Source organism: Pipistrellus hanaki, assembly GCF_964339955.1.
Source record: "Pipistrellus hanaki genome assembly, chromosome: 4".
Classification (NCBI taxonomy): domain Eukaryota; kingdom Metazoa; phylum Chordata; class Mammalia; order Chiroptera; family Vespertilionidae; genus Pipistrellus; species Pipistrellus hanaki.
The window spans coordinates 13,158,377-13,185,076 of NC_140506.1; the positions used below are offsets into that span (position 1 = coordinate 13,158,377).

Sequence of the window (26,700 nt, forward strand, 5' to 3'; positions counted from 1 at the left end):
AACACCTCGGCTGCGCTCACTGCCCAAAAAACCTGGCGGGCCGGATCAGACTCCTCCGCGGGCCGTAGTTTGAAGACCCCTGCTCCAGACCATCTGCTTATCGTTTTCCCAGACACAGGTCTCACCATTTTCATTGCCCGAAGGTTGCTCAGCCCTGCGTAGCCATCAGAAACCACTGCCGGAATCAAGGAGCACCTCCAGGCTTTTCCCTGCCTTAAGCTCAGAGCCTGATCTTCTCCGGAAACTCAGCTCGTCATAGAGCTATTTGTATAGCATAAAATCTTACCACCTATCCCTTCAACTTTGCAGAAATGTGTGGGACAATGCTTTTGGGGTCTATCTTCTATTAAAAGTAATGGCTAGTAAGTTAAATGTGAAACAAAAGGAGTTACCATACTTGCTTTGCCTACAGTCATTGTTAACAGCAGAAGAAATCACTTGAATACTTAAGAGGCTGAATTCCATGTGCGTTAAATAGAAGTTTTAACCGTATTTTAGCAACATATTTAATCAGCCATTGTTTAAAAAAAAAAATCAATCTATGAAAAGAGTATAGTTAAATACTGCTTAAATAAGTTACGGAAATAATCCAAAAAGAAAAGAAAATGTTTATATGAGAAATGCTGTGAACAGAGGAAATGTCTCTGGGCACATAGTTAATATTAATAAGATGATTTGTTTTATGGAACCATCTACATGTGTTTAAACTTCTTCAGTTCCTTGGAAGGACTGTGAAGACACATGGAGAGAAAACCATGGCAATGAATATAACAGTGTCTGTTCTGCTTAAATGTACACACTGGCCCTTGAATGTCAAGGGTTTGCACTGCACAGTCGACTTACATGTGGATTTTTTTTCCCATTAAATACTGTAAATGTATTTTCTCTTATGATTTTCTTAATAACATTTTCTTTTCTCCAGCTTACTTTATTGTAAGAATACAGTATGTAATACATACAACAGAGAAAAGATGTATTAATTGACTTTGTTATTGGTAGGCTTCTGGTCAACAGTAGACTATTAGTTGGAAGTTAAGTTTTTGAAGAGTCAAGTTATATGTGTATTTTGGGAGGCACTGGGGTTGGCACTCCTAAACCCCTGGGTTGTTCAAGTGCCAGATAAGGACCCTTTCCATATAGGATTTTTGCTCGTTTTTAAATGAAGAATTGGTTACAAGACATGGTATATGTGTTTTGTCCCTTATTACTAAACCATGTTCAGTGTAATAAACATATTTTTAAATATTTTATTACAGGGCTACATGGCACTGATGAAAGAAGATGGTGTTCCTGATGACATGAAAGGAAAGGACAAGATTGTATTTGGCAACATCCATCAGATTTATGACTGGCACAGAGAGTACGTAAACCCACGTACTGTGGAGTCACGCTTGGTGGTGTGCCCACCGTGACACTGTCAGCTCCCCGCATGTCAGCGAAGGGGTCATTGGGTCATTGCATTTCCTTGTCTGTGCAGCTGGGGGAGGCAGCTGGTGCACAGGAAGTATTGCTGGGCCGAGGAGTTTTGTGGTAGCATCTCATAGACCACTCAAGGGTCTTATCTCCTTCCTGCCAGGGGCCCCACCTCAGGGTGCTGAACCTCACCACCTGGTTCATAGCCCGGGCCTGACCTTGAGCCCTTCATGTCCCCTCTCTGTGCCACCGTCTTCAGCTACACACCTGGCTCATAGTAATGGCCCAGGTGTGTAGCCATTAATACACGTTAATACATGTGAAGCACTTAGAACATCAGCTGCGTAGAGTAAGTCTCGATACATATTTCTAAAGAATTGCAGCCACCACCTGAATACATACCGATTACACTCAGAGGGTCTTGAAGATGCTCATCTTCCAACTCAGTCTTAATGGAAAGTGTGTACATGATTGCCCACGGGAGTCAGATTTGGTCGCAGCACTTTGCCACGCCTGCCATAACGAGACCCGGGTCAGGGCTGACGCTGCAGCGGCCACCCGGCCTGCAGAGCTGGTCACCGCACGACCCTCCCTCCGGTCATCGTGCTGCTGACTTTAAAAATCCTTAGTGCAGGGAGTGCTCTCTGTCAGCTGCTGGTGCTGTGGCGGACAGTTCAGCTGCATTGTCGGTTCCCTGTTGTGTGGGCATCACGTCCCTGAGCCTGGAGCACCTGCCATCGCCTCCTAGACCCAGTCAGGTGCTCGCTTCCCTGTGAGCCCCGACCTCTCCAGGCAGGAGTGCTCCCTCCAGGCGGATGACACGTGCAAGAGAGTTTCTGAGCTGAACACACTACACATACAAGGAGGGATCGCCAGGGTGTGTCTCCCTTGGGGTCTTATTATTTCAGTACCTCTCTCTCCTAATGGATTGTAGGACTCTTGAGCCCGGGTGTTCATTGTAATATCTCCTATAATATCTAATCCAGCTCTAACTTATGGCTCTATAGACTGTGGACTGTATAAAGGGGTATTTGGTACTATTGCCCAGACTTCTACGCCTAACGCTGACTTTCAAGCTGTGACAGGGAAGGGGGAAAGAACTGGCCCTGGCTGACGAGACAGAGAAATTGGCACCCAGAGGTTGTGTCACCCACAACAGCTGCAGACCTAGGGGATATTGCAACCCAAACGTGCACAAGTTCAGTGCAGCATTGATTGGTTTTCGGGTTAATAACAAGCATAAATGAGGACACATGGGAAGGATATTAACTTGGACATCCATCATACACACCCTGCCATCCCAGCAATGAGGACTTGTCCATGCTATTTGGTTTCTGTGGTTGTCATACTTCTCTCGTCTCAGCTTTTTTTTAGGAGAGCTGGAGAAGTGCCTTGAAGATCCTGAGAAGCTGGGATCCCTCTTTGTGAAACATGTAAGTGACACACTGCTGCTTCTGTGCTGTTCCCATACTGTCATGGTTAGTGATTGGTTTGTCAGACTAAAGGCGAGCTCGCCATGGACACAAGTGTGTGTGTGAAGAATAAGCCAAACGGCTCAGTGCCGAGAGTCAGGGTCAAAGCTGCCGCATGAGGCGGCCCGGGGAAGCCGGGGGCAGCGTGCGAGGAGATCTCCCTGAGTCAGAGAGTGCTCAAGAGCTGCCTGCTGTGGTTCAGTCTAACAAAACGTCTAAGCTGGCATTTTCACTGCGAATGAGGTGGTGACGAGCATTTGCTGAGATGCCGGCCGTTTCCCACCGTCAGCTCCGCGCCTCGGGGCACCTGGTGGCACCGAGCAGCCGGCTGGTGACACTTAGTGTTTGGGAAGCAGTTCTGAGGGGCCACAGGGTGCACACCACACCTGGAGCTTCGCCAGGTGGAGGATGGTTCACTGTCTGCCTGCCCTGCCTTCACATTTGAGACGAAAGAACTGCTTCTTCCCGATAAAAACAACCAGGCTTCTAGGGCCACTGGCAGGTTTGAAGGGTGCGAGTGTTTCTTCCTTTGGTGAGAACGGTGTTCTTCTGCTGCCTGGTCTTTGCCAGGTAGAGTGTGTGAGTGTGTGTATGTGTGTGTGTCGGGGGGGTTGACATATCGGAGGGAGTGATAAAGGAGGTCTGTTTCTGGAGCCACGGAGGAGTGGGCTGCTCTGTGTCATGAATCTGGAATGTGCTCCCAGGTCTAAACCGTGCGGTTTTGTTCTGGGAAATGTCCTCTCTGGAGGTACTGAAACATGCACATGGTTACATCCTAATGAACTTCCCGCTCTTTAACCCGTCCGTCTGCCTCTGTCACCCCCAGGAGCGAAGGCTGCACATGTACATAGTTTACTGTCAGAACAAACCCAAGTCCGAGCACATTGTCTCCGAATACATTGACACCTTCTTTGAGGTAAGATCCACGATAGAAACGAAGTTTTTCTGAATCTCTTGTGATGATGTAAGCTTCTCAGAACGTGAAGTCTTAAAGGTGACCCGGGAAACTAGCCTCAGTTCTAGGAGTTCTGGACGTGTGCTTGGTTCTTTCCTGTGAATCAGAACAAGTATGAGTTCAGTCTGTGGGTGCATCCCTTAGCATTCGGAAGGCTGGGGTCATTGTAAAAATAGGGCTTTTGTTTTCATTTTAAATCTGTTTTCAACTTAAGGCTCGTTACAAATTCAGAATAATTCATGATCTACATTTTTAGCCTAAAAGGAAAATATGTATGTGACTGAAAAGAAGCAATTGAAAGAAAGTCTTTAAACAAGCATCAAAGCAAAGACTGTTTTTTGAAAAACAGCTCAAGAAGGTTAAAATGTAAACTTGGGGCATTCTGAGAGAACAGTATACACTTGTGGTTTTTGTGTAGCTTGGCCTCTTTTCTCGGTACTTTTATTCTGGTGTATTGAACATTTCTGACAAGTGCCCGGGACTTAAAAAATGCCCTTTAAAAAAAAAAAAAAAAAAAAAGCCACACTTAATCTCTTCCCCCCCCCCCCCCTCCTTTAAAACCACAGGATTTAAAGCAGCGCCTTGGCCATAGGTTGCAGCTCACAGATCTGTTAATCAAACCAGTGCAGAGAATTATGAAATACCAGCTGTTACTGAAGGTAAGGGCCCGCCAGGTGCTCGTTCTGGTGTCAGGTGTTTGGTGAAGCAAGACACTGTGAGGGGAGAAGCAGGGGCTGGGTGATGAGGGAGAAGGAGGGGCCGGGAGGGGAGGGAGAAGGAGGGGCCGGGAGGGGAGGGGGCTCTTTTCTATAAACAAAACATGAAGCAGTCTGGTTATTTCTGATTTTAAATATTTCAGAAAAGGTTTTTAAAAGTGGAATAAGACACCTTACGCTGTTTTCTCAATTTTTCATTTCTATCAAGTTCTGAGTAAAAATGTCGATTGAAGTAAACTTCCTCCCTCGCCGCCCCCAGACCTTTGAATCCGGATGGTTTTTCTTCCGCTCTGTTGACCTTACATATTTTCTCATCTCCTCTGAGCCTTGGATGAAATTAAATGCTTAATCCCTGCCTGCTCCTCTCTGTTGGCTCATCAGGAGCCCTCGATGGATTTAAATTCCTCGGCTTCATCGCCGTTTCCACGAGACACGTGACAGTTCAATGTGCCATTTCTTTCTTCCATAAAAGTTAGAAACAGGGTGCGAAGGGGCCAGAGCTGGGCTTGCACTGAAGCAGGAGCCTCGCCTGCTCGGGAGGGTTGGCCTGGTCTGGCATGGCTGCAGCGTGAAGTCCACCTAGGGGAACTTTTCCTGATGCCACTGGGAGGGAAGCACGCGGAACAGAACTGAAGCGCTTCCCCCAGAGCCTGGCCCGGCAGGACCATCCCAAGGCTAGCTGCTGCCCCCCAGCCCCTGCTCAGTCCTCTCCATTCCCTTTGCAGGACTTCCTCAAGTACTCCAAGAAAGCCAGCCTGGACACGTCAGAACTAGAGGTACTTACCCCCACCCCCCACCGCCTGGGCCTCCCAAGCAGCCCGTCCCTGGTGGGGTGGGTCTCGCCACCACCTGGGCCCTCCGCCCACCGCGGAGGGCTGGAGGGGAGGACCTGGGCCCCGGGGTGTGGGCGGGGGTCGGCACTGCAGCTTTTCCCTGGAAGCTGACGGCCGTCTCCGCTGTGTCCCCACCCCCAGAGAGCCGTGGAGGTCATGTGCATCGTCCCGAAGCGGTGCAACGACATGATGAACGTCGGGCGGCTGCAGGGATTCGACGTAATGCACTGTCCTTCCTTACCCTGCCCCCCCTGGCTCCCAGCTCCTCCCTGTCGGCTTGTTTACCTCGCGTCCTGTCTGCTCGGTTTTCTGTCTTCTCTCACTTCACTTCAAACTGATGGACATGTTCCTTCACTCCTTTTTGGAGCATTCGATTTGCTTTTGGGGGACCTTCCTCTGCTCAGAGCCCAGCACCTCGTGGCGGAAACAGGCAGGATCCTGCTGTGTGGCTGCGGCCCGGAGTGGGGTTTCCCTCCCGGCAAGAGGGGGCAAGCAGAGGCCTCCTCACGCATCATCCAGAGCTTGGCTGCAGGGTCCCATCTTAGTCTAACGGACTTTCCTCTGCCCGTTCCATGTTACCCATTAGTATCCTCAGGGTCGTTCAGAACCAGCAGCTTTTTAAAATGTGTTGAGTAAGGAGAGGGAACATTTTTCTGGCCTGCCGTTTTGCTCGAGATTTGGGCTTAAAGTCCTTTTGCTGTGGTTCTCAGAAAGGCACACGCAGAACCTGCGGGGAGCTCTGAGAGCTCGCTGCGTGCGCTGCGCCCTGGCCCTGCCGTGGCGCCGAGGGTGCAGGACTGCATCTTAGAGACCCCTGCCCCGGGAGCTGGACACTTGAGGCCCACGTCCTGTGACTGGAACTGAGCCAGGGGTTTATGCAGACATTGGCAAGAATTTTATTTAGATACCTTTTCTCTTTGGGGCTAAGGACCCGTGACAATAAAAGAATGTTAAGCTCTGTAAAGGAATAGAAGAAACAGGTCGAATTTGGTGGGAGGGAATCTAATGAAAACAGAGCTTCCTGCACCCTCACTTAGACTGCAACGTCTCCTCCTCTTCCTCTGCCGTGTCCCCGTTTTAGGGTAAAATCGTCGCCCAGGGCAAGCTGCTCCTGCAGGACACGTTCTTGGTCACAGACCAGGACGCGGGGCTCCTGCCTCGCTGCCGAGAGCGGCGGGTGTTCCTGTTCGAGCAGATCGTCATCTTCAGCGAGCCGCTGGACAAAAAGAAGGGCTTCTCCACGCCGGGCTTCCTCTTCAAGAACAGCATCAAGGTACGGCGTCGGCGCCTCCTCAGTGCCCGCCGCTCTGCGGGCCGGCTCCTCCCGAGCGGGCTCCGTGCTGCCCCGGCTCTAGGAGCGTGGACAGCTTCCTTGAACTCAGAGGCAGACCTGGGCTGTGGCTCTTTGACCAGAGCAGAGAGCTGACCCTGTGCCGGCTCTCTCCTGCCCTCAGCAAGCACTCAGTGTTCGGCTGGCCTGCAGGCACGGAGGAGCCGGGCAGCCTGGGCCCTGGGCAGCTAGCTCCCTGATAGAAGAGAAAGACAAAAGGACTGCTCATGGCCCTGAGTCCTATAAAGGGGACAAACCAGCGAACCCAAGGAGGAGCTAGAGAAAAGCAGAGGAGGAGGTCTGGGGTCCCAGCAGATGGGAGATACACACCACCCCACCGCACCCCCAGTTCTTTTTGCCTCTGCACTGTGGGGGTCCTGAGATCAGAAGGCAGATATTCTTCCTAATGTCAGGGGCTGCTGCCCCAAACTGGCAGGGTCCCTCTTGGGGACAGGGAACCTGTAGACCTTCTGAGGCCTCAGCACACACCTGGGACACCACACCCTCTTCCTCCACCTCCCCAGGGAGGCGTCTGTGGCCTCCTGCCCCCTGGTCCTTCCCTTCGGGCTGGGGAAGGGCTTCTGCCCACGCAGCTGGAGGCATTAGAGCTGGTGGCATGAAGCCGGGCTACAGGCCCTCCCCTGTCTCACACCCCTCCCGCCCTCCCACCGCCTGAGGCCCCTCCATGGCCATCATTGTCCAGCCACCCTCCACCTGCACCTCTCACCCTTTCCGTAAGTCTCTTGGCAGAAAACCACTCCGTCACCAAAGAAATTCTCTTTCTATGCTAATTTACACATTTTGCTTCAGGAAAATTGTTTTACATATTTACCTGCCGTGTCCCGCATAACTTTATAGCATGTGTTGTATTGATCAAGATTTTTTCAACGGTGTCCTTTTCTTTCTGGGGAAGTGAGAAACACTGGGTCGTTGTAGAGAGTTTTGAAAACAGGCAATCCCAGGCCTACATTTCTGGTTCATCGTTCAAACTGCCAGTTGAACTCCTGGTAGGCTACCAAAGTGTGGTTGCTTCCATTTTACTTTGCACCAGGCCCGTAAGAATAAGTGTGTTTTTTGTTCTGTTTTGTTTTTCATTGTAAAATAGACGTAACATGAACGTTCCATCTTTAGCCGTGTTGAAGTATATAGCTCGGTAGCATTCAGCACATTCCCATATTGTGCAGCCATCACCACCACACTCACTAACCACTCACTCCTGTTCCATCTCCCCGGCCCAGGCAGCTTCTCTCCTTCTGTCTGTTCTGGATTTCACAACTCTAGGGACCTGGTCTGACGGAATCGTAGCGGTGAAAGACTGGCTTCTTTCCCTGAGCACAGTGTCCTCCAGGCTCATGCACGTGGAGGCAAGAGTCAGCACGGCCTTCCTTTTTAAGGCTGACCAGTGTCCCATCGTGTGGCTGGGCCACGCCACGTTCACCAGCACGCACCTGTGACGGGCACTTGGGTTGCTTCCACCTTTTGGCCGTTGGGATGACGGGTTAACATCTTCCAGGTGAGCTGCCTCTGCCTGGAGGAGAGCGTGGAGAACGACCCCTGTAAGTTTGCTCTGACGTCGCGGACGGGTGACGTGGTGGAGACCTTCGTGTTGCACTCGTCCAGTCCGAGTGTCCGGCAGGCGTGGATCCATGAAATCAACCAAATTTTAGAAAACCAGCGCAATTTTCTAAATGGTAATGTGTGCTCTACGTCTGGCATGTCTTCTTTCTCTAATGTGCACGCTCCTGTTTCTCTTCTCTCTCCCGCCACACGGGAAGGTGATGACAGGACTGGCATGGTCAGACACTGTTCTCTGCACCATCCATATGTTGCTTCATTCCCTCTCCATAGCCACTCTGTGTGCCAAGTACTCCTGTGCCCATGCTACTGATGAGGAAACTGAGGCAGTAATTTACCCAGAGTCCCCCAGGTTGTTGGCTGAATCAGGATTCTGAGCAGACTGCCTGGCTCTCGGGCACGTGCCTCTCTCTGCTGTTCTGTTCCCCCCCCCCGTCCCACCTGGTCTCTCCGCCGGATGTGTACAGAGCCCTGTCCTGGGGTGGGAATGTCTGAGGGGAACCGAGGCAGCACGTGGAACTGGGGGCATTCTCCAGGGCACCTTTAAAAACTGTGTCCAGTTACATTGCACCTCTTTCCTCCATTAAAAAAATAAGACATTTTTTGCCTTTCCGGTTTCCATGACATGAGTGAGTGGTTACATTGGAGATGAGCACTGACTATGTCCGTGACCTGAAGTGGCTTGCTTCTCTTTGTCTCTGCTTTTCTTTTTTTAATATGATTTATTTTTTACAGAGAGGAAGGGAGAGGGACAGAGAGTCAAGAAACATCGATGAGAGAGAAACATCGATCAGTTGCCTCCTGCACACCCCCTACTGGGGATGCGCCTGCAACCAAGGTACATGCCCTTGACCGGAATCGAACCTGGGACCCCTCAGTCCACAAGCTGGCGCTCTATCCATTGAGCCACGCCGGCTGGGCTGTCTCTGCTTTTATTTTATTTTATTTTATTTTATTTTATTTTATTTTATTTCATTTTATTATTTTATTTGTGTGTCTCTGCTTTTAATTCAGGGATCACAGAAGACCTTCAGGGATTCAAGGCTGAATACCTAATGTCTTTTCTTTGTCTTTTCCTCCATGTTTATGGTCCGTGTCTGTGCCCCAGTCCGATAGGATGGTAATTTCTCTGTTGCCGCCACACCACCTTCACATCTTGCATGACCTTCAAAAGCCAGGACACAGGCTCTCGGGGAGGAGTCCAAGGGCGTGTGGCGCTTTGGGCCACATGGTAACGGCTGCCTGGGTGTGAACTCCAAGCTCCTGCCCAGACTGTGGCCAGTCACCCTCCACGCTGCAGTTAAAATCGGATGTGTAGGGTCAGGGCTCCTTGTGCGGGCAGGAAAGCGTTTCCCTCGGTGACCTGAGCGGATGCGTGGCCGACGCAGAGTTTGTGCAATGTCATTTGGCTCCAGAATGCCTCTCACACATGCCTGATGCCTCCCAGGCCGGAGGGCCCATATCTGTGGTGGTTGTGCTTCTCAAAGGCTTTACATTTTAAGAATGTGTGTTAGTGTCTGCTGCGTTTCCTGCCGATGATTAGGTAACAAGCGAAGTCCTGTCGCTGGGAAGTGAGACAGCTCCCTGGCCCCCAGGGGAGTGTGCGGAGCTCTCTTCCATCCCTTGTCTCTCGTGTCCGATCTGCAGCCCAGAGGTGCCCATTCCCACCGCCTCCTGGTGACCCAGGGACTCAGCTCCCAGCAGGTCCCAGGCGGCAGCTGGCCCAACCCCCTCCCCCGCGGGAGCAGTTGGAGTTCCAGGCGCGGCTTCCCTGGCAGCCCGAGGCACCCGCTGACACCAGCATTTTGCCTGGGATCCTCCGGCCAACAACTCCTTTTCTCCTGGCAGGGAGGCCCAGGCTCTGCTTGCTGCTCCCGGGCAGTGGGTCCCCTGCGCCCGGGCCTCATTCACTCTGCCCTCCTGCACCAGGGCTCCTGCCCGGGGCACTCAGCATGCCCACCCCTCCATCGGGCCCATTGGCCTAGTTCATGGACAGCACTGAGACCTTTTTCTGTCTAGAAGCTGGGCACCCAGGGGGTGTCCTCTGCTGCCTCCAGAATGGCCGGTGCTTGGAGGGCAGGCCGGCCATGAGATGACCCGTGGCTGAGGGTCAGCCCAACACCCCCTCTGGATTGCACCGTGTTCCTCCTTCTCTGCCCCATGACGGAACGCCTCTCAGTGCCCTCCCTGATTCCTTTCTACTGTCTTGCATGTTTTGCAGCCTTGACATCACCCATCGAGTATCAGAGGAACCACAGCGGGGGCAGCGGGGGCGGGGGCAGCGGGGGCGGGGCCCCCAGCGGCAGCGGTGGTGGTGGTGGCAGCAACCACAGCAGCGGCCTCCCCAGCTCGAGCAGAAGCAGGCCCTCCCGGATCCCCCAGCCCGTCCGACACCACTCCCCCGTGCTGGTCTCCTCTGCAGCCTCCAGCCAAGCAGAGGCAGACAAGATGTCAGGTACGTCCACTCCCGGCCCTTCACTGCCTCCTCCCAGCAGCAGCCTCAGCCCGGAGGCCGGCCCCAGCCAGCCCGGCAGGCCCCCCCATGGCGGCCCGGCCGAAGGCGCCGAGCGGGAAGCGGAGCAGATCCCCAAGATGAAGGTGCTGGAGAGCCCCAGGAAGCAGGCCGGGAGCGCCACGGCGGCCAGCCAGGACGGACACGCCAAGGAGGCCAAGGAGGCGCGGGCCCACGCGGAGGACGGCCGCCCGCGGGGCAGCCTGGGCGCCCTGCCCCTGGCCAAGCCCCGGCCCGGGGCCATCTCGCCGCTGAACTCGCCTCTCTCCGCCGCGTTCCCCTCTCCGCTGGGCAAGGAGCCCTTCCCGCCCAGCAGCCCCCTGCAGAAGGGTGGCTCCTTCTGGAGCTCCATCCCTGCCTCCCCCGCCAGCCGGCCGGGCTCCTTCACCTTCCCGGGGGACAGCGACTCCCTCCAGCGGCAGGCGCACCGCCACTCGGCCCCCGGCAAGGACACGGACCGCATGAGCACCTGCTCCTCGGCCAGCGAGCAGTCCGTGCAGTCCACCCAGAGCAACGGGGTAAGAACGCCCGGCAGCCTCCGCCCGCCCGCCCCACTGCCTCTGTCCCGCCAGCTCTTCTAAACCTCGGCGCTGCCGCCTCCGTACTAACTCCCGGCCCTCCGCGCCGCCTGCAGCCACGACTCCTCCCTCCGGCCGCTCTGGGCCCCGGCCGGCCGGCCGCGCGGACACGGGCAGCGTGCGTGTCCGCCGCCTGCAGCCGGGCCGCCGCCGAGCCACGCAAACGCCTCCTAACCCCCCTGCTCCGGGGACAGCGCTGCTCTCATCTCTACTAACTCGCTCTCTGCTTCGTGTGTGTTCCCTCCACGTGGGGAAACCGGTCATTAACCCTCCGAGCTCGGCGTCTGTACGTCCTTTCCGTGGCCCAGCCGGCAGACTCTTGGAACTCTCTCTGTGTCCCGCCTTCCTCACTCATTTTTCAGAGGGTCCGTGTCCCTGCTGCCTGCCTCCTGTTTAATCCGAAACCTACACTTTACACGCTTCTCGCTCATCGCTTGGTTGTGCTCTTTTATGCCTTAAATTATCTTTACAGCGTTTTTTGACTCATCTGCTGGGGTGGGGGGCAGGGATAATAAAATCTGAAAGGAAAAAAAAAAAAAAACAACTCAAGAAAACGTCCATCAGATACTCAGAGCAAACTGAGCTGACCAAATGGGGGGAAGGAATCTCTCCAGTGGAAGGACCTGCTGCTCCCTCCACAGTTTCACGCTGAAAGAGAGAGGCTGCTTTAGGGCTCCTGCCAGCGCTGGGAGCGGAGGCGGAGGCTGGAGTGGGAGCGTGTCTGCATCTGTCCAGCAGGGGGCGCAGTGCGGGCTGCGGCGCCCCAGGAATCCTCACCCGCATTTTGCCTGCCACCTATGTTGTGATCTCAAGCAGAAAGGTTGCTGTGGTGGATTCCCCCTCCCCCCCCCCCCCCCCCCCCCATTTTGTGGCCTCCGCACTCTCCTCCCCAACTGTTTCCTACACGGCAGATGGCCTGGCCCACAACACCTTCCTGAAGGCATGCGTGAGGGCATACAACTGTTCTAATGGGTGTATGTTTGATTGCTTTATACGTTTTTAAATACATTTCCCTAAAAGGGTGTGTGTCTCTCTTTATATATACATATATAAAAACATCTGGCTTATGCATGTCTCTCTCTCCTCTGGACTTCTATTAATTCTTTGTTTGGGTTGGCGTGGCCTTACCCTGTCCTCCTATTTTTTTGTTATGTACCTTGTTAAACTCCATATTTAATCAAGGAAGGAATTAGGAAGTGGTCTTGGTACCTGTATTTACCCCGAGTCTTACTCTCAAACGCGAGTGGCCGGGCAGGCACCCTCGGCATGGCCATCGCCAGTGTCCGTGTTCCGGGGCCTTCCGTGAGCTGCTGGGCGGCTTGGCCCGGTGGTAGGCCTGCAGTGCTCGGTGGGCAGTGAGGGTCAGAACCCCATTTCAGCCACAGGAGGAGGTGCAGGGGCCCAGCGACGCACCCCGTGAACACTCAACAGCTGCAGGCCTCTCACAGCTGCAAGCCCTGCGCAGTGCACCAGGGAGCGTCGCCTCAGCTCATCCCCTGAGCACCCCGGGGTCCTCCAAGCCTGTGCCACCCACAGCGGCCGCCTCCCAGGATGTTCCCTCTGAGGCACGTAACCAGCAGGTTGTAGGTTACAAAAGCCGCCTCTGGTTTCTGTCGGTCTCTTTTTCTTACGTGGCAAGTGATGGGGACATTGCCAGTGTTTGTGGATGAGCTGCTGAGTCCTGACAGAAATGCCTAGAGGCCTGGGGAGACCGCTAGAGAGAGGCTCAGATGGGGGTTTGGCCTCTAGACTGTTTCAGCTAAAAGTTACTGTTGCCCTGCCCTGCGCCCACCCACGGGGGCCACCTCACCCCCGGCCATCGGCCACGGCCGCCTTCCTCTTGACCACTTCCGGGGAACTGTCTGCGGTCACAGGCAGGCAGGCAGGCGGCTGTGCCTGACCCACGACCCAGGTTCTTCTTCCTCCTTTCTATGGGAACCTTCTGGAAAGTTCCACCGAGGACAAGAGTGGAGTGGATCAGCCAAACTGGGCAGCCCCCAAGTGTGAGGCACACCCTCCCCGCACACATCCACCTGGGCAGCGGTCACCTTCGGGGCCAGGTGTCCCGGGTGAATCCCTCACCTCCCGCCTCCCATGCCGTCCGGGGGGGATGGTCCTGCCCCTGGCAAGGTGGTGGTGAACATTGAGATAGATTGTAGACGCCCAGTACTTAGCCTGGTCCATAGGACGTGTTCAGAAAATACCAATAGCTATCACGATTGTAGAAAAACTCTCCAACGATGAGGCAGAGCCCGCTGTGCGATGTTAACAGAAGAGGCTGCTCCTTTTTCTAGCAAACTTGGCCTTGTGATCTCAAATCTGCTGGCTGTTGCTCTGTAGGCCAGAACACTAGCATGCTCCCCGAAAGGATAAAGCTGCGTACGTGAGTGCACAGGCCCGCGCTCACAGGGGTGAGAACACAGCAGGCTCCCCAGGGAGAGAACGGCAGCCAGCCCTCCGGTGTGTTTCCTTTACCCATCCCTGCGGGTCTGGACTCAGAGCCGGTTCCCAGCGCGCTGGCTTGTTGACAGCAGCCTGCCACCTGCCCCGGCCATCCTGACAGCAGCCCGGTAGCTGGGTGACCCGCATGTGGCAGGATTGTCTCCGTCACATCCACTCCGTCACATCCACCCCGACCCACCAGGACCTGTCTCGGGCCTCGGGGGGCCAGGCAGAGGCTAGCGTCATCAGAGGCCCCGGGATCCACGCCTCTAGGCAACATCGCTGGTGCCTTCAACTGATGGGGTGAGGCCCACCTGAGAACCAGCTCCTGGGAGCAGGGCACCGGATGCCACCCCCATGTTCCGGCTCTTCCTAGAAGGGATTGGCCAGGATGTAGCGCAGGACGCGGCGGCGGCACCGGCGGTCTCCGCTTCCTCTTCCTCCTCCCCGGAACCAATAGGTCACTTGGTAAACATTGGACAGGTTGGGACAAATACTGCCTTTTGTGTGGCTTCCACTCGCCCGCCAATACCACTCAGCTTGTGGGCCCCTCAGTGGGCCTAGGCAACGATCTTTATTCTGTGTTTGCAACCTTGCCTGGCTGACTGAGCGGCCGAACACGGAGTGAGTGCCAGCTGCGTGCCCGTCACTGCGCTGGACACTGAGGACACGGCGGGACGTCCGCCATGGGACACGTAAAGAAGGCGGAGCAGTAGCCCTCAGAGCAGAATAGCAGTCAGTTTACTTTTTAGGTATTCTGCGTTCTAGAAGGGAAAAAAGAGGCGGGAGTGACTTTAGTTCTGCCAGCCATGTGGCCGGGCCCTGGACTATGCGTTCTCCATGAACTTTCTCCTGGCAGATCTGGGGGCTCCTGTACCCTCTAATCCTTCAGTGCGAAGAAGGGCTCCTGCTGGCGGCTCTTCCGTTGAATAACACTGTTTAAAGGAGCGTGGTGGTTGCAGTGGCATTGCTGTGACGTGGATACGGCCCCCCACGGCACGAACGCGAGACCTGAGCCGCCAGGAGGTGGGGCTGACACCGTGGCCCCAGAATAAAAGCTTCCCCATGTAAAGTGTCATGCCTGCGCTGCTATGTTGTTCGGATTGTTCCTGAGTTGCTTTCTAGGGGAACTCTGGTGAGCGAGCTCCGAGCGGTCCTGTCTCGACGCACACTGGCCCGCGCGTCCGTGGGTGGGCCTCGTTTCAGGTCCCTCTGCCTTTCTCTCTCCGTGTCCGCCCCTCCAGAGTGAAAGTAGCAGCAGTAGCAACATCTCCACCATGTTGGTGACACACGATTACACGGCAGTGAAGGAGGATGAGATCAACGTCTATCAAGGAGAGGTCGTTCAGATTCTGGCCAGCAACCAGCAGAACATGTTTCTGGTGTTCCGCGCCGCCACGGACCAGTGCCCCGCCGCCGAGGGCTGGATTCCGGGCTTCGTCCTGGGGCACACCAGCGCAGTCATCATGGAGAGCCCCGACGGGACCCTCAAGTGAGTGCGGGGCCGCCCGCGGGGGGAGAGAGCAGCTCTCCTCCGTCCGTGCCAGCTCCTCGCCAGGCAGGGTGGGCCCGAGGGAAGATGGCTCTCCATCTCTCAGACGCGTTCCACAGGTTCTCGGTTCTCCTCACGACCTGCACTTGGACGTGCACGGCTTTTTCAAGCCACTAGACACACCTTGATATTTCAGTCCCGGGATGTCTGGGGGAGGGGACTTTCCAGGGACCCCTAACTCAATGGCCTACCTCAGTGAGGATACTCATTCTGGGAGCTGCAGGCAAAGATGGACGGGTATCTTGCCTTAGACCACATGTGTCAAACACAAGGCCCGCGGGCCAAATCCAGCCCGCCAGGCTTTGCAATGTGGCCCGCACCGTGCTGTCATCACTGCACTCCGCTGTCAGTTTATGACATTGTCAGTAAACCATTCGGCCCGCGATTTAGGCTGGATTTTAGATTTTGGCCCCTTCTCTGATTGAGTTCGACACCCCTACCTTAGACACTCAGTGGCCAGGTTATTATGGTCTCTGAACACATCATAATCTGGCCACTCGGTGTATATACTGGAAGGCTAAATCAGTTAAGAAACTTGAAAACAATTTTACTGGGTTAAATATTATTTAAAAAAAAAAAAAAAAAAAAAAACTAGAGGGAGGAGCGGTTATTATAAGGAATTGGCTCATGCTGGATTCAAAACTTCCCTCTCCTGAATCCCTCCGGCTGTGGCCAAGGCTGGCCCTGGCCTCTGGGGTACACGGCAGGACTTGGTGATATTTGAGGTCTCGAAAGGCTTCAGCCCAGAAACCCAGCCCCGTCCCAGCTCGGCTGTGCCCTTGGCTGGGTTAGCGGCACAGGCTGTGTGCCATTCCAGCCACAAGCTGCGCCTCTGGGCTCGGCGCTTGCCCCTCCTCACTCCCCAGGGAGGCCGGGCTTGAGTTCAGGCTGCAGAAAGCCTGTCTCCCTTGGTACACAGAAATATCTTATTCTAGTACATTGTCCAAGAATTCCAATTTCATACTTCGTTTTTCCAAAAATATCCTTAGGCACTGTTTTAGGGTTTTCCAGAGAAATAGAATAGAGAGGATGTGTGAGTGTGTGTGTGTGTGTGTGGAGCAGGGGCGGGAGGGAGGGGGGATTATTATAAAGAATTGGCTCATGCAGTTATGGAGGCCGGCCAGGCCAATTCTGCCTGGGGGCCAGCAGCTGGAGGCCCAGGAGCCTGTGGTGCAGATGCGATCTGAAGGCATTCTGCTGGAGAATGTTCCTCTTGCTCGAAGCGGACGGCCTTTTTGTCCTAGCTGTACCTTAAGGTGATGGCAGGAGGCCCACCACTGCTCGAAGAGTTACCGGCTTTACCAGTTAAAAGTTAATCTCACACAGAAACGCCCAGAGTAATTGGCCAAGCTGATACATAAAGCTGCCATCACAGGCACCTTGGTCTGTTGTCCTCCCGCTTTGACTTAAGAAAGTGGCGGTTCTGTCCCCGGTTGTTGAGAAGCACAGGAGCGTGCTCTTGGCAGAGATCACAGTTACTGGGGCCTTCGCCGCTGCCTTGTGTCTGCACGTGTTGAGCTTCTCTCCAGCGCTTCCCGGATCCCCTGCCGAGCACTGGGTGGGAAGGCAGAGCACTAACAGTGTGGCTCTCCCCTAGGAAGTCAACATCTTGGCACACAGCACTCCGTTTAAGGAAAAAATCTGAGAAAAAAGATAAAGACGGCAAACGGGAAGGCAAGTTAGAGAACGGTTATCGGAAATCACGGGAAGGACTCAGCAACAAGGTATCTGTAAAGGTGAGCCCCAGTGTCCCCTGAGCCGGTGGAAGGACTGGTGCAGTCCCCAGTGGCCAGAGGGGCTGGCACAGACCCGGGCCGGGCTGCTTGGCCGCCAGGTGCCACCCACATGCCCCCTCCCTGGGCCCCGCCAGCAGACCCGTGGGCTTTGCAGAGGCTCTCGGGGACGGTGCTGGCCGGCACGGGTACACAGATGTGTGCTAAGGAGCCAGGCATACATGCGGACACCTCACAGGTGCCCACCTGCCTTTTACAAAGAACACCGTTAGGTTCTCGGAGGAGCAGGGGCGAGATTCTCAGAAGCGGATAGAGCAGAGCTGCTGTGGCTCAGGCCTCCTCAGATTGCCTTAACCCCAGGGGTTTGCTTGGGAATCCGGGGACTCTGGGTGAGGACATGGCCATTCTACAGAAGGAAGGGGTCTTGGGACAGCTGGACTCGGCTTGTAGGAAAACAGAATGTCCATGTTTTAGCAGATCCACCCAAATTCTTATGACAGGAAGCTCAAGTGCGTCTAACGGAATGAAAATATGGCCGGTTATGAATGAAACCCAGGCAAACCCAGACATGTTCTCCTCTTTCATGGGTTATCGTAGCCTTGGAGTGGAGCAGTACGCCTCGCAGTGCTTTGATTAACGTCTGTGTGCTTTTTCCTTTCAGCTTCTCAGTCCCAACTACATTTATGACGGTGAGTGCCATCACCGTTTCTGCTGGTCTTACAGGCTGTGGGTCCAGGGACAAGTCTCAGGACACACGTGTAGCCTGGGGAAACGGGTTTTCCATGGAGCTCTGGGGTCAGGCAGCTTCTTGGTTGTCCCATTTGTTTGTTAGGAAAGCGTTGGTGGGCGAGGGACGGGGCCCAGAGGACCCGCAGCACTGACCGCTTTCTCCTGCAGTCCCCCCAGAATTCGTCATTCCCTTGAGCGAGGTCACGTGTGAGGCAGGGGAGACCGTCGTCCTCAGATGTCGCGTGTGTGGACGCCCAAAGGCCTCGGTCACCTGGAAGGGCCCTGAGCACAACACCTTGAACAGCGACGGCCACTACAGCATCTCCTACAGGTGAGGGCGGCTCACAAGCGGTCCTTTCGCAGGTGGGTTCTCCTGGGACTGACCTGGCTGAGTCCATGGCCACCTACACACTGGGCAGCTTCCCACCGGGGGACATTCCACCTGGGTGTGCCACTGAAATGAAACCTCCGCTTAAGATTCCTCGTCAGCCCTGAGCTCCTTTTTTTAAAATATATTTTCTTGATTTTTTACAGAGAGGAAGGGAGATAGATAGTTAGACACATTGATGAGAGAGAAACATCGATCAGCTGTCTCCTGCACACACCATCCTAGGGATGTGCCTGCAACCAAGGTGCATGCCCTTGACTGGAATCGAACCCAGGACCTTTCAGTCTGCAGGCTGACTCTCTATACACTGAGCCAAACCGGTTTTGGCATGAACTCCTTCTTTTCTGGACTGGGAAGGGGAGAGGCTGGGGGCTGGGCCTCTGACGCGAGGCGTGCTCTCTCTGTGGCAGTGACTTGGGCGAGGCCTCTCTGAAGATCGTGGGCGTGACCATGGATGACGACGGCATCTACACGTGCATCGCTGTGAACGACATGGGGTCGGCCTCCTGCTCGGCCAGCCTGAGGGTGCTAGGTGAGCTGCACTCCTGCACGGGGGGCCTCCAGCCCAGCGTCCCGACCCCGTCACGGCCGGAAACGTGAAGATAGGTCCAAACAGGAGCTGCGAGTGGCAGACCCGGGCTCCGGGGCTGCCTGGGGTGGCTGACCTCTGGCCACATCTCACAAGGTCAGGCCTCTGACTCTGGCCGCTGGGCACTTGAGCCAACCTCTCACCTGGAACTAGGAGTGTTCTGTGCTGTGAATTTCAAAACACATCCTTGTAGCAGTTTCTCTCTCTTTTTTTTTTTTAATACCCGAGGATATTTTTTTCGTTGATTTTTAGAGAGAGTAGAGAGAGGGAAAGACAGAGAGAAACACATCGATTGGTTGCCTCCTTGGTGGGAGAGGAGTCTCTGGTTTAAGCCCTTGCTCTTTCTACTGCCCTTTCCCCTCCTCCCCTCAGCTGTGAGGCAGAACCCATATTGTAAGCCTTTCAAATTCCCCGTACGAGCACTTGGCATAAGGAGGTGCTCAGTGAGTACTGATTGGCCTCCAGCAGTCATGCTGCCCGGGGCCAGTGTGTGATAGGGCTGATGTGGGTTCTTGCTCACCCTGTAGCTGTGCCAGGTATCGGAAGTCGCAGGTATCCAAGAGCGAAAATAAAAAACTGAATTGAAAGGTGCTTTGAGTCCGGAGCTCCCTGTGTGTAGACAATAAACAGAATTGTCTTGGACCTTTTATCCCACATATATTAAGGCTAAATATATTAACCTCCTTAAGTCAAAGAAAGGAAGTAACATGACTGGGAAGTCACGGCACAAGAAAGCAAGCCTTGAATCTGAGAGTAAAGAACCACCAACATTCTCATTTTTAAGAAACGTCACAAATTATGCAGGTGGCTTTTTAAAAAATAAGAGTCAGGAGTGAAAACTAAGGCAGCGAGTTCAGACAACAGGAGAGCGGGCAGCTGTGGAGGAGGCAGTGTGTGTGTTGTCTCTGTCGCATAGTCCGTCTTTCTTCATGCTGAGCCCAGTGTGCAGTGTGCCTGGTACACGCCCAGCGCCCCTTCCCGGCGGCGAGCGCCCACACCGGGCAGCCAGGCCTGCAGGCTTCCTCCCCAGACGCGCCCTCCGCCGGGACCGGGCTCAGGCAGCTGCCGCTTCTCTTGCAGGTCCAGGGAGCGACGGGATCCTGGTGACCTGGAAGGACAACTTCGACTCCTTCTACAGCGAAGTGGCCGAGCTGGGCAGGTACGACCCGCGCCCCTCTCGGGGGAGCGGCGGGCAGGCCGTAGCTCAGGTGGCAGTAGACAGTGAAGGTACACGGACTGTGTGCCAGTGCGGAGTTACAGGTGTTACGTTCGCAGAGCAGCCTGTGGTCACCGTTCAGTACTAAGCCCTGGAAGCAACAAGACGTTTTCAGCTCAGGTTCCAAGAGAGGGGGACGGCCCACTGCCGTCAGCCTCCCGTGGCGGCAGGGGGCGACTCCTGCCCTGCACCTCGGTGGCACAGCCGTGCCCCGTGCTGGGGGAAATCCGGAGGCGCCATCCATACCACTTCTTGTAGGGCATGGTTCTCCCGTGGAGTCCAGGTTGGGAAAGGCTGCATGTGTCCCTCGGGTTCCAGCTATACAGGGAGCCGTAGGCGGGTAGCAGGGGTCTCCTGCCCCGACCAGGAGAAGGTGTCAGCAGAGAGGGGCAGCGTGCATGGGTGGCCGCCTCTTCCCGCCTTTCTCCGGGGCTCACTCGGTGTCCTGAAAGCTTTCTCCACCTGTTTTCCAGGGGCAGATTCTCTGTCGTTAAGAAATGTGATCAGAAAGGAACCAAGCAAGCAGTGGCCACCAAGTTTGTGAACAAGAAGCTGATGAAGCGCGACCAGGTCACCCACGAGCTCGGCGTCCTGCGGAACGTCCAGCACCCGCTCCTCGTCGGCCTCCTCGACACCTTCGAGACCCCCACCAGCTACGTCCTGGTTCTGGAGATGTGCGTACCCGCCCTTCTCTCTCGGCAGCCCTCCGCCTCAGCCTCAAGTGCTTTACTGCTGTTTGGAGTAAAAATGGGGATTTCAGCATTCACAGAACTTCTAAAAATATGCCTGCTCTCACACCACAGCTTTAGAGCTTTCTGGTAAACGTGGAAAGAACACTTTCGTATGTGCCGTCCCATGGGAAGCGGCAAGCCAGCCCCGTCCAGGCTCCTGCGTGGTCTCAGCCAACCTGGGGTGCTCCCTGGTCCCCAAAGGGCTCCAGAATTCCAGGCCTCTGATGGCTCACGCCCTGGGGTGGCCTCCCACCAGAGCAGCCTCGCTGGCCCCCACGGCCATCTCAGTAAACGGTTCAGTCGTTTCACAAGGAGGCGTGGAGGGCCGTGACCCGAGCACAGGGACCTCTCCATGGGGCAGTTTTGTCCCTCGGGGGACGCTGGGTGGTGTCTGGAGATTTTCTTGGTGTCACAACTCAGGGTTGGGGTGACAGGCCACCCCAACTGTCGGCAGTGCTGGCATTGGGAAGCCCTGCCCTTACAGCATCCTGGGCTCCATGAAACATCTCGGCATTTAGCCTTAAGTTTCGACTCCTCCTTTTTATGGGCATTATTTTCTGTTATATATATATATATATATATATATATATATATATATATTTTTTTTTTTTTTTTTTTTTTTTTTTTTAAGAATTGGTACATGCCTGCAACCCACAGCCTCCTGATCCAGCCGTGCTTTCAGGTGGAGGTAGAATCTGTAGGGACAGAGATGCTGTGTTTCTTTCATATTAGACTAGAAAGGTCTCCAAAGTACAGCAGCCCCATGCTGACGGCCACGCCCCTTCCTGCCTCTACAGGGCTGACCAGGGCCGTCTCCTGGACTGCGTGGTGCGATGGGGAAACCTCACCGAAGGGAAGATCAGGGCGTACCTGGGGGAGGTGCTGGAGGCCGTCCGATACCTTCACAACTGCAGGATCGCGCACCTGGACCTCAAGGTGAGTGGGACGGCAGCCTGTCTGACGGCGGCTCGGCCCTGCGTTTGGGAGCCACTCTCCGCCGGTCCTCGGAACTCAGGCCAGGTGCCCCGGGGGGACTGGGGACACACGGGGGCGTGGGAGATGGGAACACTGATTCCCACTCCGCGTTTAAGAGTTTGCTCTCGGTGACATGAGATCTTACACACTTCGTGGGATTTCGGAAAGTTGCTGGGCTGGTGTGGGCTGGCTCAGTGACGGAGTGAGGAAGGAAGAGGATTGCTCTGTTGCTGGGAAGGAAAAGGAACTCCCAGCTTCCTCCCCCAGCATAGTGAACGCTGCTTCACACCGACCACCAGGGAGGCCGGTCCAAGCCACCTCGGGCGGGTCTTCCATGCTGCCCGATCCTCCCTCCGTGCCCGCCACGAGGTTCACCTCGTTTTGCACGTGAACAGCTTGCTCCGGTCGACATCACAGGCTCTGGTGAGCCTCGTGCCTCAGCTAGCGATGGGTGTCGGTGAGAATTACGGTTGCCTTCTCCTGTCTTCTAGCCCGAAAACATCCTGGTTGGCCAGAGTTCCGCCACGCCGACGATTAAGCTGGCCGACTTCGGAGATGCCGTCCAACTCAACACCACCTACTACATCCACCAGTTACTGGGGAACCCCGAGTTCGCAGCCCCCGAGATCATCCTGGGGAACCCGGTCTCCCTGACCTCGGACACGTGGAGTGTGGGAGTGCTCACCTACGTCCTTCTCAGCGGCGTGTCCCCCTTCCTGGACGACAGCGTGGAAGAGACCTGCCTGAACATTTGCCGACTAGACTTTAGTTTCCCAGATGACTACTTTAAAGGAGTGAGCCAGAAGGCCAAGGACTTCGTGTGCTTCCTGCTGCAGGAGGACCCCGCCCGGCGGCCCTCGGCCGCGCTGGCCCTGCAGGAGCAGTGGCTGCAGGCGGGCCACGGCCACGGCAAAGGCACGGGCGTCCTCGACACGTCCAGACTGACCTCCTTCATTGAGCGGCGCAAACACCAGAACGACGTTCGACCTATCCGTAGCGTTAAAAACTTCCTGCAGAGCAGGCTTCTGCCTCGGGTTTGACCTTTCTCATTCTCTTTCACCTGCCAATCAGCTGTCCGTTTGGATTTCGGAGAGAAACACAAGCCAACATAGCTGCTCCGCTGCCGTAGCGCACCGCGTGGAGGACCCTCTCTCACCTCTGAGAGCCGAGACAGCATTGCTGTGTCACAGTCTTTTATTCAGGTTTCTGCAAAAAAAAAAATTTTAAAAAAAATTTAAAAAAAGAAACTTTTTTTAAACGAACACACATAGAATTTTGCAAATTTAACATTTTACAAGAGACTCCTTCAAGGAAACGAAATGCCTATGTTCAACCACTGGTGTTCACGAACAAAACAGAGGCACCGGCCGCCTCCGGGGAAGACGCACCCCGGGGGCGGCCGCCTCCCCCCGCACCTGCTACGGAGCTTGGCGTCCCCCGGTCCGAGCTCCCCAGCCTCCTGGTCTGTGTGCGTCTCTCAGGGACGCCAGACTGGGCTTCTGAAATGTGCATTCAACCTCAAACTTTTGCATAAAAATCGAATGAATTGTTTTGCTCTGATGAAATGTAGGCCTTACTTGTATATAAGACTGGTCCTGCCTTCGGTCTGTCCTTACCCGACCACCACCACCACCACCCCCTCCTTTCTCCCACTCCCTGCCTGGCCTTCCTCTGGAGGCCAGAGGGCTCTGCCCATCCGCTGAGGACGGCAGGTTGGGCCCTACCCCATTGCCCCGCCCCCAAGCCATCAATCAGATTGTTGAGCAGTATACAGTCAGATGAAAATACTGTAAATGCACTCATTGGGGGGTTTTTTTTGTTTGTTTGTTTTATTTCATATCATGTGCAATGTTGTGGCTTTAACATTTTATGCAACTATTTATGAAGACCTCTGTTGTACCTGTAATAAATACATAGAAAAAGCACATACTTCGTACGGTGAGCTTTATGGTTTTGTGCGTGTGTCGGGGTGGGGCGGGGGTTGGGGGGGTCGCAGCCCTGTGCCATCCATTCAGGAGACTTAATTCTTCGTGAAACTTGTCGGTTTTGAGGACTGTACAAAGTGATTTCATACTCTGAATATAAAACTGGATAATAGGGTAATGTTTTAAAATGTATTATGCTATTATTCAGAATGCCAAAGTATTATTTTTTTCCCCAAAAAAATCAGTCTGGACATTTACTACTTTTTAGACTTTTTGACGTTCAACTTTCTGTACACAAATTGGCTGGACATGGAGCTTTTGGTAAGAAATATGAGCCAATTAAGCACTCGCAGCCTTGAGCTGGCGCCCCCTGCCTGTCGCTGGGCAGAGCTATCGCTGGTGTGGGAAGGCCTTCAGCTGGGGTTCTGGGCACGCTTGAATTTTTCTGGACGTCTTTTTACCTTCGTTGTGTGAAATACACTATAACAGAGGCCAGCCCGCTTCCCGAGCCAGCCAGATACCTGGGTCTGGAGCCATACAGTGGCGTAGCTAAGCTTTGCAGCTTCCGGTGTATTTTATTTATTCTTCTGGGTTTTGTTTGTTTCTTGTAAAATTGTACAGAAACTTTTTAAAATAAATTGGATTCAGAACTGGATGTGTATTCGTAACCTCACGACTTTTATTTGTGCATTGTTTCTTATATCATTTCAGTTAAATTTTTACATTATTTTGCATGTATATTTCTTTGTACAGAGACCTTACATGTTTACACAGTATGATGTGATGTAAATATTTTATTTTGCCATCAGTTATTTTAAAAAATTAAACATATTTGCCTGATGTTTTGTGTTAGGCCTTTTATTTAAATGGGTCACTATTGAATCAAAAAGAGAGGTTGGCCTCTGAGGGAGAGACTGAAGATTGGGTCAGGGAGGGCCCAAGGGGGTATTCTGGATTGGACTGGCCACTCACAGGTCAGGGAGTATTCTGGATTGGACTGGCCACTCATGGGTCACGGGGTATTCTGGATTGGACTGGCCACTCATGGGTCAGGGGGGTATTCTGGATTGGACTGGCCACTCATGGGTCAGGGGGGTATTCTGGATTGGACTGGCCACTCATGGATCAGGGGGTATTCTGAATTGGACTGGCTGCTCGTGGGTCAGGGACTGGGAGTGTGCTGAACATGCCAAAACTGGGAGCTGGTGAGGCTCCTGCAGACGGTGCTCAGAACCCAGATGTATAAGCCAGAATGTCAGCTCTTCAGGTGGGCTACGCCTTGTCTTGGTTAGAATATCTGAGGTTCCCTGTTTCTCGGGGGATGCAGACTCGGAGCAGAGAGAAGAGCTAAAATCAACACTGTCCACGAGCTGACGAAAACAAAGCTCTTGGGTTCAAGCACCAGTGCTCCCAGCAAACCAAAGGCCCTGCACCTGTGAAGACCCCACCCTGCCCCACATGGCCGTCGTCTTGTCCTGGGGGACGGGAAGAACAGGGCTCACATTTTCACCTGCTTGCAGAAGTCCTGAAGGTAAGAGGCGAGAAAGAACAGCACGGCCCTGAGACCTAAGCCAGGGCCGGACACTGGGCACTCACTCTGAACCCTGCCTCCTCCGTGTCCCTGGGAGGGCAGGGGGATTCTGGTGTAATCTGAGGAGACAGAGCTTTTGCCTCCTCCTATCTCTTTCATCCATCGGCCACTTCTTATTTACAATTCAAAAACCTGTTAGGGGGTTGGTTATCCCGGTCTGTAGCTCTCATGCTATGGAAATCCCAGCTCAGAGGCCTCCCTTTGTCTCTCCTGCGATGAAGGGGCATTTCCTGCCTTCTCCCATGGAATCTCCCAGGGAATAGGAGAGTCAAGGGTTTGCTGCAAGGCAATCTCTTCCGAAAATCCAACAAAAATTAAGATTTTAAAACTAGCTGTCTCTTCTGCAGTTACTGCCTATAGAAAACATGCATCTCTGCTTCGTATTTTTAGTTCAAACCCTTTTACTCTATGGATGGTGCCAGGTGGGTACTGGACATAATGGGACTTGGGCGGAGGGCATCACTTCATAAATTCTATAAATGTCTAATATATGCTGTGCACCTAAAACAAGTGTAAAATAATGTGGAATGTCTAAAAAAGACCCCTTTTATTCCATTTTACCATATCCATCCGTTTTAAGTTTATTTCCTGTGAATGTGCTCGTGCAAGAAAGAATAAGCCGGACAAGTGACCTAATAACAGATTTTTGAGACACACCTGTTGGTATTTGAGAACTGCCCACACAGCTGGATTGTAAGATACGGTAACGCCCTGGTTTTCATATGTTTTTTCAGATCCTCACGTGGAAAGGGAAGCAATGCAAAGCATCCATCTTTCTGCAGACAGGAAAAGTGCCTCCCATGCTATGCTCATCAGAGGTGGGGGGAAGAACTCGGCGCTTGTTTTCTTTAATTTGATTGCTGAGTGGACATCATAGAAAATGTAAATGAGGGTGGGCATCACAGTTACTGGCCGCTGAGCCTGGTCTCCCTGCAGGCCTTTCTTTGCTCGCTCACCCAGCCGTCATGACTCTCAGCTCCACTCCATGGCAGAAATTGAGGTTGGGCAAAGTGGTGCTAAAGTCCTACATGTAGGCAAGAACATCCAGTCCTCACCATTGATTAACTGGTTGCACCTCACATCCTAACATGCTCCCAGGTTCGGAGAGCAGACAAACCTAGGGATGTTGATAGCTAAGAAGCATCTGAGAAGCTGAGAGGGAGGGAGGGCCAGGGTGATGTGGTCACTGTGTCTGTCGGTTGGCGGGTTCATAACCTTCTGGCCCCAGCTTCATCTCCCACAAATGTGATCTCTTCCATCTTCTATCTTTTCCCCCCTCAGGGCTACTACTGTGTTTCCCCGAAATTAAGACATCCTCCGAAAATAAGACCTAGCGCATGTAAAGATAAGACATCCCCTGAAAATGAGACCTAGCGCAACTTTGGGAGAAAAAATTAATATAGGACACTGTCTTATTTTCGGGGAAACAGGGTAATTGTCAATAG

At 53.8% G+C, this 26,700-nt stretch overlaps 1 protein-coding gene and 1 long non-coding RNA gene across 5 annotated transcripts in view; one reads left to right on the forward strand and one right to left on the reverse strand.

Moving 5' to 3' along the window:
• TRIO (trio Rho guanine nucleotide exchange factor) overlaps window positions 1–26,700 on the forward strand; it is a 749,917-nt gene that overhangs the window by 257,584 nt on the left and 465,633 nt on the right. For 2 of the 4 annotated variants that reach the window (XM_084881638.1, XM_084881639.1), the window contains 18 exons: window positions 1,257–1,360; window positions 2,777–2,846; window positions 3,712–3,801; window positions 4,407–4,499; window positions 5,282–5,332; window positions 5,531–5,608; window positions 6,471–6,662; window positions 8,233–8,410; window positions 10,516–11,324; window positions 15,071–15,318; window positions 16,976–17,114; window positions 17,773–17,800; window positions 18,009–18,171; window positions 18,639–18,760; window positions 19,898–19,976; window positions 20,507–20,707; window positions 21,562–21,700; window positions 22,231–22,986. In XM_084881638.1, coding sequence (XP_084737764.1) covers window positions 1,257–1,360; window positions 2,777–2,846; window positions 3,712–3,801; window positions 4,407–4,499; window positions 5,282–5,332; window positions 5,531–5,608; window positions 6,471–6,662; window positions 8,233–8,410; window positions 10,516–11,324; window positions 15,071–15,318; window positions 16,976–17,114; window positions 17,773–17,800; window positions 18,009–18,171; window positions 18,639–18,760; window positions 19,898–19,976; window positions 20,507–20,707; window positions 21,562–21,700; window positions 22,231–22,779 — 3,333 coding nt within the window. In that variant the 3' untranslated portion in view covers window positions 22,780–22,986. Of the gene's footprint in view, window positions 1–1,256; window positions 1,361–2,776; window positions 2,847–3,711; window positions 3,802–4,406; window positions 4,500–5,281; window positions 5,333–5,530; window positions 5,609–6,470; window positions 6,663–8,232; window positions 8,411–10,515; window positions 11,325–15,070; window positions 15,319–16,975; window positions 17,115–17,772; window positions 17,801–18,008; window positions 18,192–18,638; window positions 18,761–19,897; window positions 19,977–20,506; window positions 20,708–21,561; window positions 21,701–22,230; window positions 22,987–26,700 lie in introns of those variants that run through there. The other 2 variants (XM_084881640.1, XM_084881641.1) reach the window with 2 other exon arrangements.
• LOC311621524 lies at window positions 15,170–16,428 on the reverse strand. Its single transcript, XR_014794843.1, has 2 exons — window positions 15,819–16,428; window positions 15,170–15,624 (listed from the first exon to the last, which is right to left on the reverse strand). It is a non-coding gene; the product is annotated as an uncharacterized lncRNA (long non-coding RNA).